Below are 19938 nucleotides of genomic sequence, written 5' to 3' on the forward strand. Positions count from 1 at the left end.
AGACACCACTTAGACAACAAAACAACTGAGGTAAAGAGAACCAGGTCTTCTGCATTTAACAATGCTAAACTAAGAAAATCATAATTATGGTATTGTGAAGTGAAGTGAAGTGAAGTGAAGAGAAGTGAAATGAATCCAAAAAGTATATTTTTCTTGTTTTGATATTAGTTAATTTTGAAATGTAAAATATATGTGATCTTGTTCATCATGAAGTGCAATTACTGAAAAGTACGTCAAATAGTAATATGAAGTTACACCTGCGAAATACATAAAAGTATTTAACCATTTGCTCCCATGTACCTGAGTGTATGATGTGGTAGTAATGCACAGTATCAATGAGTATGTTATCATTCTGTGTTGATTTAGTGCAAATTTTATCAAAATTCAATTGACTAAAGCGTTCTTCACTTTACTTATATCTGAAATGATAATACATGTATATAAATTAATGAGTTATAATATATGTCACATATGAACACGTTTACAAGAATGTGCGATTAAGCTAGCGAAGGATCATAGCGGCAAAATAATAATATAGGTAAGGTAATTTAACTTACATTGCAAAAGGAGTTGACTAAATGAATCAGTACATATAAAAACATTTATTTAGATGAAGCCTAAAGAAAGTTTTCCGTTGGAACACTTGGCTACATTTTTCAGTCTACCTGTCATATTAAAATGTTGCTTGATATCATCATTTTTCAACAAACTTTAAAATATTAGGCACTTCTGTTATAATATCTTGATTTATCTACGGTATACAAATGACTTGTTGATCTGTCGAAATATTCTGCTGCATTTGTTATAATTGATAACAGGATCTGCAAGGCATCACTGTGATTTTGTCGGAAATTACATTTTACAAGCACGTACCCAACAAAAGTAAACAAAAATGTCCCCGGTATGAAATATAAACAGACAAGATTTCGTAACATGTTGATGCCACCCAAGATTTTCTAACTACACTCCCCAACACGTTAATAGATTTTGTATAAATGCCGGTTTGAAATCCGCTTTAGGAGGTCATCTTTGCAGAGGACGAGTAAGACTCGCCTCACTTGGAATAAAACTCGCCCAGCTGAAAACAGAGTTCGCCTTTCTTGAGAAGAATCTCACCTTACCGGGGAATAAGAATAAAATTCGCCTACCTGACAATAAAGCTCGTCTTTTTGGATGTAACTCGCTTTAGGCCTATACGAGATAAAAACTCGTCTTGTTTTGGATGTAACTCGCCTTGCACGAGAATAAACTCAGCATACATAGGAACTAAACTCGCGACTCTGCAGTCTCGTACCTTTTGTAATAATACAACATCTGTTCGGGATCATTAATGTAGAATAAAGTTGTTTTCCTATGGTGAGACTTTATTCTTTTTTTACTTAAATCGTATGAAAAGTAGTACTACAGACAGACGTAAACATCACGCTATCGATAACTGAAATGTCCTTATATTTACAAAAATGTTTCTCTTACTTCGTATAAAACTCGATAAAAAAGTTATTTCGTGCCTTTTCATCTTTCAGGTGTGACCTTGGTGTATATAAAATGGGAAAATCAAAGTCAGTCGATTTTGTCGACGTGCCTCTCTCCAATTCAACATTACCAGGAGAATCAGATGGGCAGCCAAACAAGTTCTACACCAGTACAAAGTTTCGATTGATAATAGTGATTGTCGCTATCTCTATACTTATTCTTGGCCTAATTATAGGCCTTGCCGTCGAATCTAAGAAGAACAACGCGTTAAAATCAAAAGTTCAAATGCTACAAAAACGCCAGCTACACAAGGCAAGTACCGTTCCGACACAAGTTCCACCACTGATTGCATGGCCGTTACAGCTAGGACAACTCACCGTTGACAAAACGTTATCATTTTCCCTTCGGAACGGCAGCTCGATAAAATCTTCATGGAAACATTCGTTTATTGACTTGTCTGCGTTAACACCGACTGATTGTTCAAGTAATGCCAGGTCTCATTTGTGTTTGGAGTGGGAAAATGAACGAAAATTAAACATAAGCCTGTCACCACAAGCACTAGATGATGGTTCAGTTCTCGAATGTTACAACGTTGAATGGGTCAGTCAAAGAGATTCGAGCCAAATCCTAACTGACTGTTTTAATGTTGCCACAGCGCACTGGTATGGCGGTTACGAGGATTACCATCAATACTGGCCGTTCGACAAAAACATCATGCCACTCTCACCTTACGTTAGCAATGACGCGTTTAAAGAGGGCATAGGCAACGTACTTGAGAGGTATTTCATATCTTCAAGAGGTATAGGAATTTTGCTCGACAATGATATTCCTTTATATTTTAGTTTAAACAACCCGGTGAATGGAAGTATGTGTTTTACTGCAAAATATGAGCGATACCCATTTTTCAATAAACACAACAGCTTTCCAAAATTAAGTTACAAAATCTGTCATGCGCAAAATGTTAAAGACGTTCACAAGAAGATGTCTGCATCTTTTATACAAAGACCAAAAGGAATTCCGCATGAGGATTTATTCAGATATCCAATATGGTCTACTTGGGCGCAATATCATTATGACATTAACCAGTCAACTGTCCTTGAATTTACAAACGACGTGCAAAACAAAGGGTTTTCTTGCTCGCAGATTGAAATAGACGATAACTGGACGCCACATTATGGCGATTTTTTCTTTGATGATAATAAGTTTCCTAATGCCACTAATATGATTGCTAGGATCAAAGAAAACGGATGTGCAGTCACTGCTTGGGTTCATCCCTTCTTTAATATCGATGGATCTTATTTCAAAGAAGCAAACGCAAAACAATATCTTCTACGACAGGTTGATTCAGACGTTCCTGTCCTGACGAAATGGTGGGATGGAAATATGACGGGAGTTTTGGATGTTTCCAACAAAAACGCCACCGACTGGTATTTAGACAAATTGAACAAACTTAAACATGAAACTCAATTAGACTCTTTTAAGTTTGACGCAGGCGAACTGTCATGGCTGCCAAATATATATGATGCATCTGATTTACCCAACAACCCTTGCGAAAATTACCCGAAAAGATATGTCGAGATGGCTGCAAGAGCAGATTTGCACCGACGGCAGGAAGTTAGAAGTGCTTATAAAACTCAGCAATACCCTATCTTTGTACGTCAAATCGACAAAGTATCAGCGTGGGGTCATAACAACGCATTGGCGTCAATTATACCCGGAGCGTTTACTTTCGGAATACTCGGCTATCCGTTTGTTCTACCAGATATGATTGGTGGAAATGCTTATGATAGCCGCTTCCCGGATTCGGAGCTTTTTGTTCGATGGATACAGCTGAATACTTTCCTTCCAAGTATGCAGTTGTCAGTAGTGCCATGGGACGAAAGGTTCAACAGTTCAGATATAGATGTAGTACAAATAGCACGCAAGTTCACCGGACTTCACACGAATATCTCAGACATTTTTATAAAATTTGCTAATCTTTCAGTACTCACGGGAGAACCAATTATCAGACCGCTGTGGTGGATTGACCCTGTTGATAAGATAGCACTGACCTGCGAAGACGAATTCTTAGTTGGTGACGAATTTCTAGTTGCTCCTATTTTAAACAAAGGGGCAAGGTTACGCGACATATATTTTCCGTATGGATCCTGGCTTGATATGTTGCAAGAAAATAGTACCGTTATGCACAGTGGACCTAGATGGGTCAGGAATTATTCTGTACAAATAGATGAAATTGCCTATTTTAAGAATATGAAATGAGCTTATATCTCAAACACGCAGAAATAATCAGTGTCAGAAAGTACTTAAACAAAGATTTACATTCAGGCTTATTCATAGCAAAGTTATCATGTATGTACATTTTAGGTTTAATGCACCACTCCCCATTTAGAAATTGATATTTTCCACATACATACAATTTCTTGTTTCCCTGTTGGCATCCATTCCTGACAACCACTAACGCCACTTTAACATCGACTCTAAAGGACGATTATGGTATTTTTTGCGACACATTCCTGTGAACTATACAACTACATGAGCCACAGTTTAACCCTACTATAGGCGAATAGGAGAAGGATTTTAATGTTTATTTATATCTCGCGGTCACGTGTACAAAAAAAAAATCGAGACTAACGTATGAATAGTTTCAAAGATATTCATATATACTTATATATATCCGACATTTAAATTATTTTCATTTTTATCACGGAAAACAAATCATTTGGCTTTTATTTCAGAAAGGCTTCTCCCAGTCACGCTTGTCAAGTTGCATGCTGAATCTAACTATATAAACCGTTTTGGATCGTTTTCACCTAGTTGATCATGAACTCCATATTACGATATTTTGTTTTATATATTTAGCCCAAATGCGAAATTTTGGGTTATATCTAGCTCAATTTCTAAAGTTTGGTCTATATTTAGCCCAAATACAACATTCGGCTTAAATTTAATCAAAATAAGTATGTAACCGGGGGTGGTGGGGTGGGGGATACTGTATAAATTTGATACGCTTTCTCTTATGAATTTTGATTTGAATATCAATTTTGTTTTGCGACTGAGAAACAAGTCTTTTTATGTGATACCCAATAACACTCAAAACTTTCAAGTTCAGTAGGATACAAAATTCAACCAGTAAATTCAAATTAGAAAAAAAGTTAGCAATTTCTTCAATTCCTAATAAAGTTTTTGTGTAAATGAAGCTCTTTGATATTTATAGATTAGATAACTGAAAAATAATTTTAATAGAGGTTTGTGAATTAAAGAATGAATTTGGGATAAAATTTGAATTTTGTAGCCGCAAACATCATTATACATAATGACTTGTTTAATGTTAGTATATTTCCAATGTACTTAGCAAAATATAACTAGCGAACAAATTTTGCGAAAAGGTCTGCGTGACATTCGTGCCACAAGTAGCGTGGGACTTCTCTTGTTTATGAGTAAAATATTATCAAATCGTGTCTTTGTAAAGCAATGCATTTACATTTAGTTTAGGAGACAGAATATTACAGCATATTGCGTTACCAGTCTTCCCGAACTCTATGTCACGCTGGTTTTCATCCCCTAGCTGCTCCCAAAATCCTACGTCCGTGGTTATATCACATCTCTTGCTTCGTAACCATGACATCTATAACACTGAACTGTTTAGATTCATGTCAGAACACTCATTTATTGGTCTGTCCGCAATTCCGAGGATATTATATGAATAGGTTTAACAAAACATAACCGATCCCGTTGCCCGTCGGTGCATTTTTTGTAGTCGCGATTTTTTTAACTTGCCAGCATATTGTGTTGTCTTTCGACATCTTATTTCTTTCTTAGCATTAATATCTTTCATGTCTTTATAAAAGTCTTATAGACTGATAGCTTTATATGCGACGGCGATATTTCTTATGTTACAACTTTAGAACCTAACTGTTTATTCAATTGTCCTTAGCTTTATGTAAAAAAAAAAGCTTTATGTAGAAATAGAAAAAACAACATGATTTAAGATTTACTGATAACTGTAATCAACCTGTAACTAGTACTGTACATTTAATATAACATGTCAGCTGAGCCTGTAAATGCCAAGGAGAATTTGCATAAATTTTCTATGAAAGCTCAGAAAAGCAGTTATAACTATATGTGGTTGTTTATATATTTCTATATTTACATGAATCCTGAAATAAATGATGTTTAAACCGGAGTTACAAACACTGTTATATAAATGTGGATGATTATGTGGGACATGTTTTTTTAAACAATTTAAAGATATGCAATGCTTAAATTTACTTCAAACGAAGAAACCTCCCCCACCCCATCAGCTATGTTTTAATAGCCTAGCTCCCTGGCTGTATGATTATTATTTTATGAATACTGCAAACATTTAATAAGTAAATTTTAAGCCTCTAAAAGGCACATTTTTCTCTGATGGCTAAACCATGCCTATGTTCGGAGCCGGGGCTATAAAAATGTTCATACAGAAACAACTTGCTGGAGCTACTTCCTCTATTAATGAAGAAAATTAAACGCATAAATAATATGACAGAAGAAACATAGGGATGGCAGCAGTCTAGTGTTTTAAGCTAAATTCATAATTACATTTCATGCAGTAATAGGTGTTGTTCAAAACTGTTTTGTTTTCTTTTATTTTATTGTTGGGTTTAGACCCACGAAGACAAATTAATTCCGGTCATTAGCGACTTTTCCAGCTTTTGATTGTGTAGGAAGAGCCCAGGTGCATTCCCATCTGAGCGTTATTTCGTACAGGGGCTACACTGCTCTACATGTTTTGTATAGTAGTTTAAACCTAATGCGTAGTATTAATAAAAATAAACTCGGTTAATTTATTTTTACACAAACTTGATAGCAATTGTTCATTTATTCAAATATGGAATTTAGTTCTAGTATACCTTTTAATCAAATGCTTTCATCGATAGCAGTAATAACAGAAATGGTGCGAAGAGTATCAACCCTTATGCACCAAACTAGAATGATAGACAATATAAGATAATGAGACTAAAATGTCACACAGAAATTTAGGTGATAACAGGAACAAAATTTGATTAGCTCGTGACATTATAACATTTGGTGACAATTTCGCGTATTTATTTTCGTTCTGAAAATGTCAAACAACATCTAAATCATGTAATTTAAAAATTCAAATTGGTTGTAACCATCATATTTGTATCCACCAATGTAACGATCATATCTCAGGTCAGTAGGAAATATATAAGATTAACTTCAGTTTCGGAGAAGCATTCTATAACAAACGTCTGTGCCATGATGGCTTTTGGCGATAGGAAAGGTCTGTTTAACATTTTGGGATGCTGTTTTGTGATCTCTTTATTTCTTGTAAATCGTTCAGCCGGATTATCTCTTAAGTCGGCAATACGGGGCGTTATAAGCGTCAATGACGTTGAAAAAGATGATAACGATATTAAAAGAAACGTCGGGGAACATTTAGAGAACAGTGTAAAGAATGTAGAAAAGAATTTGACATCAAATGCATTGAAAATGATCTGTCGAATGTTATCATGTTCTGACTGGTCAGCTTGGACGGCATGCGGTTCAGTTATTGGACGACATGGTACCAGAAGCCGGGCACGCACTTGCGGATATGACGTCACTGAAGCCTGTAAAGAAGATATGATTGGATATGATAAAGACACAAGCGAATGCATTATCCATATCCCATGGTGTCCACTAAGTTATAATTACACAAGGCACGGATATTGTGTCAAATTGTACAACAATGTATTCAAGTCGTGGTATGATGCACAAATACACTGCGAATCTAATGGTGGTCATTTGGTGAACATTGACTCTAAGACATTGTCTGACGACATTGATGAAACTTTTGAGGACATCGAAATCAATTCTATATATGCATGGATCGACGGCATTAGAAGAATGCGTGAAAATGATTGGGAATTCAAGTCCGGCCTAAGAACACCAAAATTCTCAAACTGGTATGGAGGGCATCCGAGAGAAGAGAGGTTTCCGACCTGCAAATGTATGATTCGCTCGGGAGTAGATGCAAGCTTTGAGTGGAGAAGTAGCTACGTTTGTGGAAACAGAGAGAATTTCATCTGCGAAATCAAGAAGAAATAGAAAAGTATCATACTGAAGATTTAATTGGAACACTACTTTTTATAACTGTTTGTGACTGTTCCTAGTGACTAATTTGTGACTGTCCCTTGTGACTTGAGAAAATCAAAGTGTCATTTCTTGCATAACAAGAAAACAGTTTTATGAATCTAAATTGTATGGAGGACATCTTTTTTCCCAATTAGGTTGAAAGTAATCAGAAATTTATCTTAACGGTTAGTAAAATAATGTTTAAATGGATATAGACACAAGGCTGAAAAGAAAGTCTAAATGGAAAAAGCTTAATTTTCTAATTAACCTGAATTGTCTGTATCTTTACCTTTATATATGTCTTATCTCTAGATTTTTTATAAAGAAATGATAAAATATGGATATCTTTTGTCTTTCCATTTGTTACTTATCATAGTTTACATATTGTTTCATGCTCAGCGTCAAGCGAAAAAGTAGTTTTTTATCTAAAAAGTTTAAATAATTTCATCAAAAAGTTTGAATAGTATTATCTATAAGATTTTTTTTGTACATTTTAACATTATACTTTGAATGTATATATATTTTCTTTTCAAAACATTATATTTATCTTTGCCTTCTTACAAGAATTCGCAAGTATTCATAGTTCATGTTCTGTCCCGAACAAGTGAAAAATACATTTAATAGTACAATGTTCAGATAGTTCCCTGTTATAAAAATCACTTATCCACTGACAAATATGTAATAAATGTCTTATTTCATTCAATACAGAGTTTAAAATATTCGCAATTACTTTCCTGGTATCATGTTCTCATATTCATGAGGATATCTTATTGCGATATGGCTAAAGTCACAATAAGTTTATTACTGTGTTACCTTTGACGTAAAAACAAATGTTTGTTTCCGGTATCCCGACCTACCTTAAATTTTTGGCCCGATCCTAAATGTTTTCATCGCCTTGGAGATTTTTTTTTCAACTTTTTAACACTTTGCACTTTTAATGCCTTAGGCATGGTCAGAGATGTTAGAAATCAACTTACTGATGCTCTAAAGGAAGAACCCCCTTATTTTTATTCATTTTGGACACAAAAATAATTTCCGAAAATTCCCACCAAATAAAATAAATCCCCCAAAGAAGTTTACCGACCTACCTAACCTAATTGTTTTGAGCATGTTACCGGAAACACATCATTTTTGACAAAACAGTGTTATTTGGCCTAAAATAAGTGGCCACCATTGAACAGATTATATAAATAGCAATGTACACATTTTTCTATTTGGTTTTCAGAGACAAATCTTTTTCATTTTATTAAGTAGGCAGTATCTGTACACCAGACTGTCAGTAACACTTGGTGATAAGTGTTTGTTTTTTTGTTTTTCAAAATTTAACAAGCAGACAGTATCTGATCACGTGACTGTTTTCGTTTTTGGGTGATAAACTTTTTATTTAGTGTTTATCCGATCACCAGACTGAGGTAATATGGTGTCTTTGGAGACTGCCCGTTGTATGTGAATTTGGCAATTCATTGTTGTTTGTTGTCAGTTGCTATTTACTATCTCAGCAGCCATAGACATAAAATTGCCACTCATAATATAATAAATCATAGATTAAGATTGATACTATGTTGAATTTTCTATTTTGGGTTCCTGGAACTACACCCCCCCCCCCCCCCCACCACCACCTCTTTAATTGTTGTGCTGATAGCTTTTATAGAACATTCACCAAAGACACACTACGTGCAGTAAGATGTGCATAATGCCACTTTAATGGAAATACTAAATGGATCTACTTAACCTTTACCTGCTGGTGGCATGTAAGTCTGCCATCGCGACCAGTGCAAACCAAGATCAGCCTGCACATCCTGATGCTGGTCTGCAGTCTTCGCTATTCAGTCTGTAAATATTTCACCCCTTTGCATAATAAGTGGTATTGCTAAACTAAATGAGGGACTAGTCCATTTTAAAAACCTAGAAGTGTAAAAGTAATGGTTACTGCGTAACCTGGCATCATGAACCAATAAGAGAATCTCCAGCTTATAATTCGCCGTTTTTCAACAGTATTTCAATCATGTAACGGCGGGCAGTTAATCTAACCGGTGTTCCTGGATTCTGTACCAGTACAAACCTGTTCTCCGCAAGTAACTGCCAACTTCCCCACATGAATCAGAGGTGGATGATGAATGATTTCAGACACAATGTTGTTTATCAAATCGTCACTGAATACAAACGCCCCGTCCGGGGATCGAACTCACGGCCCCGCTATCTGTAGACCAAGGTTCTACCTACTGAGCTAAGTTTTGACTACTTAAACCATAGGAGAGTATTTGCTTGTGTCCAAGGAACCGAATGCTCAAGTCCAGAAAATATTTACACTCTCCACCAGTGAAGTAAATGTTGTCATTGATACTGAGTTATCCCAGGTTTGACTGATGCATACCCATTGTCATTAATAACCCTAAGACAGTTTGATTTAGTACTTAAGGAACAAAAGCAGATTACATTTTGTACCTCAGACTTCTGTATTCACGTTTACCCGCTTGGCATTTGGTTTGGTCAACTTTGATCACCGTCACAGACATTTGGACGTTCCTGTACATGTTGAGGGATATTGATATTACTTGGAACAAATGGCATATCAAGAAGACGTACATGAAAGACCAAAACATGTACAGTACAACCTCTCCAGAACGGCCCTCTCTTATGCAAAAACCTTTCTATAACAGCATCATCCAAATTTACCTAAGTTGAAATTTACTATCAGATTTACCTCTCCAGAACATCAACCTCTACATAACAGTTAATATTTGTATCTCACAAAGGGTGTTGCTCTACAGAGGTTGTAGTTTAAATATGAATGTTACGTACGTATAAAGGTAAAATATTTAGGTAACTTTATGACCCCTAGTGTATAGTAGTTGTAATGTCTGTCAGTCCGTCCTTCCACCCGACTGCCCGAACCAGATTTTACCGCTCCGCCTACAGCCCACATAAATGACCCGATTTAGTTCATACTCACACTCAACAACCTACAAACTGGATGTTGACATTCATGTGATCGTCACCTATGTTTAATGTTATTATCATGTTGGATATTTGTGACTTATATTGCAAACATTTTTATTTCCGTCATACATTTCGTTATTCTTAGCTAGTAAAAAGTATTGTTACAAAGGGGAAATTCAACCATGGTTAAAATAGAACTACATCCAGCGTAATAAGAGTACCGAGAAATACAATTACATCAGTTACATACATTGCCGCTGCAGACGTTACCCATAAGAATGCTACATACATCTACAAACGTTACTCCTGCCCGTCCGTATTTACAGATTGTGGGGTTTTGACTTCGATCTCCATACGAGGTGTATGTTCCCGTGATTATATGATAGAAGACATTCATGTGGAGAGGTTGGCAGCTACTTGCAGAGAACAATACTGGAACAGAATCTGGGAACACTGGTTAGGATACTGTAAAAACGGTGCTTACCCACAAAACAAACAAACTAACAAACAAACGCTACGCGCAAAATTATGACAAAAGTTTCTCTAAGACTGCTACAAACGTAACACATAAGACTACTACTGACGATACGCACAATACTGTTACTGGTGTTACACACAAGACGGCTGCATATCTTAGATACAGGAGTGCTGTAGACGTTAGTCACAAGACTCCTACTGACGTTACAAACAAAGCTGTTACAGACGTAAGGTATAAGACTGCTACATATGTTATTGCTACAAGACTGTTATACACCTTACGCTTTAGACTGTTACATTAATTACACACAAAACTGTTACAGACGTTACGTGCAAGATTGTTATAGACGTTACGTGTAAGGCTGGTATAGACGTTACGTGCAAATCTGGTATAGAGGTTACGTGCAAATCTGGTATAGAGGTTAAGTGTAAGGCTGGTATAGACGTTACGAGCAAGACAGGTATAGACATTATGTGAAAGACTGGTATAGACGTAACGTGCAAAATTTGTGTAGACGTTTCATGCAAGACGTACAAGACTGGTATAGCCGTTATGTGCATAGTGGTATAGAGGTTAAGTGTAAGGCGTGTATAGACGTTACGAGCAAGACAGGTATAGACATTATGTGCAAGATTGGTATAGACATTACATGCAAGATTGGTATAGACATTATGTGTACGATTGGTTTAGAGGTTACGTACAAAACTGGTATAGTTGTTACGTGCAAGACTGGTACAGACGTTACTTGCAAGATTGGTATAAACGGAAATGTTACATGTAAGGCTGGTATAGACGTTATGTTTAAGGCTGGTAAAGAAGTTACGTGCAAGACTGGTATAAACATGTCGTGCAAGACTGGTATAAACGAAAACATTATATGCAAGACAGGTATAGCCGTTACGTGCAAGACTGATATAGACGTTACTTGCAAGACTGGTATAGACGTTACGTGCATGGTTGGTATAGACGTTACGTGTAAGGTTGGTATAGACGTTACGTACAAGACTGGTATAAACGTTACGTGTAGGACTTGTATAGACGTTACATGCAAGACTTGTATAAACGTTACGTGTAAGGCTGGTATAGACGTTACGTGCAAGACTGGTATAGACGTTACGTTCATGATTTGTATAGATGTTATGTGTAAGGCTGGTATAGACGTTACCTGCATGATTGGTATAGACGATACGTGTAAGGCTGGTATAGACGTTACGTGCAAGACAGGTATAGACGTTACGTGCAAGACAGGTATAGACGATACGTGTAAGGCTGGTATAGACGTTACGTGCAAGACTGGTATAGACGTTACGTGCATGATTGGTATAGCTGTAACATGCAATACTGGTATAGACGTTACGTGCAAGATTTGTATAGACGTTATGTGTAAGGCTGGTGTAGACGTTACGTGCAGGACTGGTATGGACAATACGTTTAAGGCTGGTATAGATGATACGTGCTAGACTGGTATAGACGTTACTTGCAAGACTGGTATAGAAGTTACGTGCAGGATTTGTATAGACGATACGTGCAAGACTGGTATAGACGTTACGTGCAAGACTAGTATAGACGTTACGTGCAAGACTGGTATAGATGTTACGTGCAAGACTGGTATAGAAGTGCAAGATTTGTATAGACGTTATGTGTAAGGCTGGTATAGACGTTACGTGTATGATTGGTATAGACGTTACGTGCAGGACTGGTATGGACGATACATTTAAGGCTGGTATAGATGATACATGCAAGACTGGTATAGACGTTACGTGCAAGATTTGTATAGACGTTATGTGTATGATTGGTATAGACGTTACGTGCAGGACTGGCATGGACGATACGTTTAAGGCTGGTATAGACGATACGTGCAAGACTGGTATAGACGTTACGTGCAGGACTGGTATGGACGATACGTTTAAGGCTGGTATAGACGATACGTGCAAGACTGGTAAAGACGTTACTTGCAAGATTGGTATAGACGTTACGTGCAAGATTTGTATAGATGATACGTGCAAGACTGGTATAGACGTTACTTGCAAGACTGGTATAGACATTACGTGCAAGATTTGTATAGACGTTACGTGTAAGACTGGTATAGACGATACGTGCAAGACTAGTATAGACGTTACTTGCAAGACTGCTATTGACATTACGTGCAAGATTTGTATAGACGTTACGCGTAAGGCTGGTATAGACATTACGTGCATGATTGGTATAAACGTTACGTGCAAGACTGGTATAGACGTTACGTGTAAGGCTGGTATATACCTGATAACGAAATTTGTGCACTTCTTTAAGTGACATTTACACTTCACGAGATGTTATATACAATGTCTGATTAGGAATGGTATGGTTCAGATAAGGCATGTTTTATGGTCCATGTAACAGTATATCAAACTTGTAAAAATTCCTTCTCTGCTAAGCATGAACGGGTATACCAGTCATTCATATATTTAAAGTTATTGTAGTTAAACTATTGTGAACAGTCTTTATTACAGAGGGATAATAATTTTTAAAAAATCAATCTTAAAGGTCAGGATTTTACGATTCTTCAACTGTATTAATATGTATTAAGTTCACTTAAAACAAAATTTGTTCTTTACGTTTTAAAAGCTGAATAATAACGCGAATTAGTAAAAAGTAAAAGTGGAAACAGTTAAAGAGCTCCTCGTATTGATTTGCCTTACGTCTGGAATGATACAAAAATAAGGAAGTAAAAAATACGTAATTCTTTTCAGTCTGCAATAATCGAACAAAATGTGCATTACAAATATCGTTTATTTCATTCGAACATGGAGCCATTTTTCCCCTAAATCTCATGAGAGCTAAATGATATGTCATTTATCGATGAAGGCGCTTACTTTGTTGATTTCTTGATATGGGTCTCGCCACAAGCATACGTGATTTCACGAGAAAACAGCCATTTTCGATTCTTTATATATGTTTTTATTTAAGACTAAGATCATTTCAGACTTGAAATCCGTGTGTAGGTTATTATATTCTTTTTAAATTTCGAGTAAGAAAGTACTGAATTGCTTTAGCTCTTCACATTTTCAACAAGTGACACCGAATCCGAACTGAAACCAAATAAAAACAAAATAGAATGTATCATGATCAATGTTTCGTTTCACGTATTAGTACACAACGTAACAAGACTGAATAACAGAATCCAAACCGAAAACATACACGAATTGAAATCCTATAGTTTGGTAACCGAATTCAGTTCGAAAATGTAAAAAGGTGTTTTTAAGCAAAATTGTCAATTTTCGCTTTGCAAATGCAAATAAAATCAGAAGAAAATTCTCCGGATTATCATGCGATTCTGTAACAAACTGGTATTCTCCAAAATTCTTTTACTAAATCGGATCAAAAATCGGCGTATACAGTATGTGAAAGCCCTAGCCGATTCCGAAAAGGAAAACGGCAACGGTTCGAATGTGAAACTGGCTTTTTATAGTTGCTTCAACCCAATACGTCTTGACTAGGTTAAAGCTTATATCGTATTGATTGTAAAATTTACTTAAATAATGTGGCGGATTTACAATGATATTTGTGACGTATATAATTGCTTTTGCGCGCTCACCACGGTTGCCTTGCCAGGACAGAGTTCTTGCCTCTTGCTTGGAAAACCATTTCATCTTGAACGCTTGTCGTTTGTACTACAATGGACCGTGAGACAAAGCGATGTAACTCATTGCAGACTTGGAGCGGTCTTCTGCGCATGCCCGAAAGTGATTATCAATTGTAGCGCACGGCAAAAATATGCATATTTTTGCATGTCCGCATGCATTTAGTGTACAATATGCATAAAATACTGACTAAAGGTTAGGGTTAGTATCACCATGGTTACAAAATATATACATTTAAGATATTTTCGTTCAAATTTAGTTAATTCGGTATGTACCGGAGTCTGTAATTTATACCGGCGCTCCAAGTCTGCATTGAGTCACAGTCGAGACAAAGTGTAACAATCTATATTTCTAAAATTTGAATGCTTCTGTTACAGTTGCAAAATGACAGACGACCACAAGACTGCTAATGTTGATGCAGCAGATGATGCCAACGGTAAAAAGCGGGAAATAATCTTGGTCACTGGGATGTTTATCATTCTCGCTGTAACCATAGGAATCGTTGTTTGGCAAACAGAGAAGATACAGTCTGCCGGGAACAAGCAAGAAACACCATCAAATTACATCAAACAAGTAACCTGGCCTAAATATTTGGACAACTTGTTGCTATATAAAGATATGACTTTTCATATTCAAAACGGAACCAAATCTATTCTGGATGGAAAACTGAATTGGCAGTCTGTAGAATCAAAATTGAGCGATTGTTCCGGACAAGGCGGAAATGACGTTTGTTTAGAATGGACGAGTGAAACCAAGCTTCAGATTAAGTCTTCGAAACAAACGATACCCAGCCTGAATACTGAAATTTTATGCCATGAATTTGAGAGACAGGCACTGAAATGCACCAATCAAGAACTCACAGACTGTTTTAACGTGTCGTCTGCTCATTGGTATGGCGGGTATGCGGATAAAATTCAAAACTGGCCTTTCCAGAAAAATTCAAGGAAATTGTCTGCTTACTTAGTCAATGATTCTTATGTCGGCGAAATTGGAGGTGTTGTTGAAAGATACTTCTTTTCATCGTCGGGTGTCGGTATTTTTATTGATCACAATGTCCCTTTGTACTTCAGCCTTAATCAGCCAGATGAAGGATTAATGTGTTTTACTGCAAAATATGAAAAATACCCGTATTTCAACAATGGTTCGACGTTTCCTGTACTGAAGTATAAGGTCTGCCAAGGAGAAAATATTCTAGACATTCATAAGAAAATGTCTGCCATGTTTATTGAAAAGCCATCAGGAATCCCAGACGAAAAACTCTTCAAGTATCCCATCTGGTCAACATGGGCACAGTATCACAAAGATGTGAACCAGTCCACCGTGCTTGAATTCGCTTCAAATATTTTAAAATACGATTTCACGCATGCGCAATTAGAGATTGATGATGACTGGACTCCGGCTTATGGTGACATGAATTTCAACACACAGAAGTTTCCAAATGCAACACAAATGGTAAGGGAATTAAATGACCTAGGGTTCAGAGTGACAGTATGGGTACACCCATTCTTCAACGTAGATTCTACTTCATTTACGTATGCAGGTGTACATTCCATGTTGGTACGCCAGTTCGAGAGCTTGGGTCCAGCAATGACACCCTGGTGGGATGGAAACCTTGCTGGAATACTTGACGTGTCGAACAGATCTGCTGTCGAGTGGTTCTTAAATAAACTTTATTATCTCAAACAAACTTACAATATCAGCTCCTTTAAGTTCGATGCTGGTGAGACATCTTGGTTGCCACACATATATAGTAATGCTGAAATGACTTTGAATCCTGTGGAAATGTATCCAATTAAATGGGTTGAGCTGGCAGCCGAGGCTGATAACACATTTCATCAAGAGGTTCGAGTTGGTTACAGAACACAAAAGTACCCAATCTTTGTACGCATGATGGATAAAATGTCTAACTGGGGCCATGACAATGCATTTAAAACCATAATTCCATGCGTTTTTACTTACGGGCTACTTGGATATCCGTTTGTACTTCCGGACATGATTGGCGGAAATGCATACAACAATCGACCTGATCCAGAACTTTATATTCGTTGGTTACAACTCAACACGTTTCTACCCAGCATGCAGTATTCCATTGTCCCGTGGATGTACAATGAAACTATAATAAATATCACGCAGAAATTCACTAAAATGCATGAACTGCATTCTGACACATTTATAAAGTATGCAAAAATTGCAAAAGAAACCGGAGCACCAATTATTCGCCCACTATGGTGGATAGCACCACAAGATGAAGTCGCTTTGACGTGTGAAGATGAATTTCTTGTCGGGGATGATTACTTGGTTGCACCGGTAATGGAAGCGGGTGCAAGATCACGTGACATTTACTTTCCAATTGGGCGTTGGCGCAATCAGTTTCATAATACAAGTGATATAATTGAAGGCCCTAAATGGATATTCAACATCTCTGTTGACCTAGACAAACTTGCCTTTTATAAAAGAGAAACTGTCTAAGCTGTGTAAACAACTTACTAAAGGATTTTTAACTTGTATCTGGTTCTTGCGAATTATACTCAAAACATTCATAAATACACTTGTTTTTCAAGTTCTTCGAGTTTTTACTCTATCCTAGTCAAGTATTATCGGTACACTGCTAAAATTAATGACAAAGGTGAGTAATTACATGTTTTAATTGACAATTTACCAGTCAATCACCAGATTTTCAAAAACTTGCCTTAACGTCTGTAACAAATGACGTAACATAAAGAGACGTCTACCATTTTCCAAAACAAGAATCGTAAACTTGTTTATATTTTTCAATGCCTATGCAAACCATAACCAAGTTATAATCAATATAAGCGTACATGTTGCATTGACAAACCGTATAGGAGCAATCCTTCTGCACGTGCGCGCATATCCAAAGGGTGAAAACACAATAACTATAACTAAAGACTAAAGATTGTCCTTGAATTGTCAACCTGTTATTTAGCGGTAGAGCTGCATTGTAACAGTATCATTAGAATGATATTCATGGAAAGCATGTGAAATTCTTTAAGTGTAAGAGAAATTTATGTTATTTGTTCATGATATTTTGGTACCGATGTCAAACATTCTTCTTCCGTAGAAAACATAAACTTGAGAATATTGTTTTATTAAAGTAGCGGTCCAAAAGTGTACGTTTAGAATAAATGACAAGTGTATAAGGTATAATGGCATTTGTATCCGTGGTCCATATTAGTATATGTTAGTATCATTATTTTAAATATATATAAAGAGATTCAATCAATACAATTCCAAGTTTGTATAGAAAATAATAGCGAAAACATTTACCGCTTCTACATCCTACTGTGCCAATTGACACTTTCTAAAGGAATATGTATTTGTCAGTCCATAAAAACAATATCAAATATTTGTTTAAGAAATAATAAGTTCCTAAACGTGGTTTATCGTAGAATAACCTGAGTTTTGAGTTCTTATGCGTAAGAATATATCAGAAAGGCCGTAGGCCTAAGTGATATATTATTTCGCATAAGAACGAAAAACTCGGGTTATTCTGCGATAAATCACACTTGGGAACTTGTTACTTCAATTCTAACACGACATACTAGTACAACAGTGTAAGAAAAAATGGTAACTACTTTTTACGACCGTGCTACGCACCTTGATCGGATGACGTGCACGCGAGTGGTTTATTGCAGAATAACCCGAGATAGATTTTGCTCTACGTGTATGTAGCTTATTTGCTGGTCGTGTTAGAATATAAAATATATATAGCTTTCTTTCGCGGGTCCAGACAATCCACAACGTTTAGGCGTAGTTAAATTCAACCGTGTTTCTGTCTGAGATAAAATCATAAAAACAACAGATAGGCTGAATGTAAAAGCACCATGCAGATGGAAAAAGACCCCACTTAGATATCATTAACCGACCTTCACCTCGACGGCACGTTGTACATACATAAATCAGAAAAGGTTCCTAACAAAATATATTTTATATAAACTACATTTGAGAAACTCACATCTCTTGATACAGGGAATATTACAACCAGGTTGTAAAATTGCTACATGTGTATGGTTTTCCTACCTTACCACTCAGATTTTCACTTATCAATTCCTCAAAGGTCAATGTTGTGAACGGTTCACAACCATTTTCTGAAAACCCACTGAAATTTTGCATTTTTCGTCTGAAAGGCAATTTTGACAAGCCTAAAATGGAGTTGAAGTAATCCAAGCGACCTTGGATGTAACATTAGAGGTACGTACTTGACTCCTACGCCCGACACACATCTCACAATTCTTAACATTTATGTAAACTCTTTGGAATCCATTTAATCGTTTAACTTTACATGGAGTCATGATAACACTTTTTATTCAGGTGTCCTACACTTAGGAGGTATGGACCGCACCTCGCCCTGTATAGCATTTGCGTAAACTTTTAAGTCCGCTGAAGCGTTTAACTTTTAATTAAGACACAGTAACACTAACCTCTGTCCAAGGTTCCTTGACCTCAGAGGTAAAGGTCTGTCTATAGAGTGCAACGCACCTTCCTTGCATTCTTATCATATAGGTTAACTTTCACTGGTAACCCACGAATCATTGACTGGAGACACAATAACCCTAACACTTGCCAAAATGGCTTTACCTGTGACCTTGACCTTTTGGGTATGAACATGATTTTAGTTTGCGCCACACCTTCTCAGATCCAGTGGAATCCGTGTAGTGTTTTGACCGACAGACAAATAAACTAATGGGCACACAAGGAATGGTTTGCTGGTACCGGTAAATAGTCAAAACTATTGACTCGAGGTCCGAAGCAGATCAAAAATAAATTTCAGTTCTTTCCTTTAAGAGTGGAAATTAGCATATCAACCCTGTGTTGAACTACTAACTGTTTAACAGCACAAACTATGGACGGGCCATTTAGGTTTCAAGTTATAATCAGCATTGCAATACACCTACTGGTTCAAGACATAGACTATATAACAAGAGTGCCAGAATGTCATCTGTATTTGCAAATGGAATTTTAATTTTGAGGTTGTTTAGTAATTATTGTAATTCTTTTGTTTTTTTAAGTCCACAAAAAAAAACTCCTTACAAGGTAGAGATACCTGAAAATACACCTAATATTTGAAAGTTACATCTGTGTTGTACCACAGAAAAGTGGTCCTGGTTTTCCCCTACGTTCAAAAAAGTTACAATATAAGTTATTTATAATAGTAACAACTAAGGGAAGTTAATCTTAATAAAAAAAAATCCCCCCACAAAAAAAATGCAAGTCCACACAGAAGTCCTAACCAGGTAGAGATAGGTCAAAATACACCTCAAAATTGGATGTAACATGCATGTTGTACTACAG

The 19938-nt window shown here is 36.5% G+C and overlaps 2 protein-coding genes across 2 annotated transcripts; both read left to right on the top strand.

Moving 5' to 3' along the window:
• The first annotated feature begins 402 nt into the window (after positions 1-402).
• On the top strand, positions 403-3865 carry LOC123527650 (myogenesis-regulating glycosidase-like). The gene is made up of 2 exons (XM_045307254.2): positions 403-538; positions 1524-3865. The coding sequence occupies exon 2, from the start codon at positions 1546-1548 to the stop codon at positions 3730-3732; it is 2187 nt and encodes a 728-aa protein (XP_045163189.2). The 5' UTR covers positions 403-538; positions 1524-1545; the 3' UTR covers positions 3733-3865.
• A 9562-nt stretch (positions 3866-13427) lies between these two features.
• Positions 13428-17191, top strand: LOC123528285 (myogenesis-regulating glycosidase-like). The gene is made up of 2 exons (XM_045308018.2): positions 13428-13531; positions 15006-17191. Exon 2 carries the CDS (start codon positions 15013-15015, stop codon positions 17095-17097), a length of 2085 nt encoding a protein of 694 aa, XP_045163953.2. The 5' UTR covers positions 13428-13531; positions 15006-15012; the 3' UTR covers positions 17098-17191.
• Positions 17192-19938: the final 2747 nt, after the last annotated feature.

Source organism: Mercenaria mercenaria, chromosome 14 (assembly GCF_021730395.1).
Source record: "Mercenaria mercenaria strain notata chromosome 14, MADL_Memer_1, whole genome shotgun sequence".
NCBI classification, from domain to species: domain Eukaryota; kingdom Metazoa; phylum Mollusca; class Bivalvia; order Venerida; family Veneridae; genus Mercenaria; species Mercenaria mercenaria.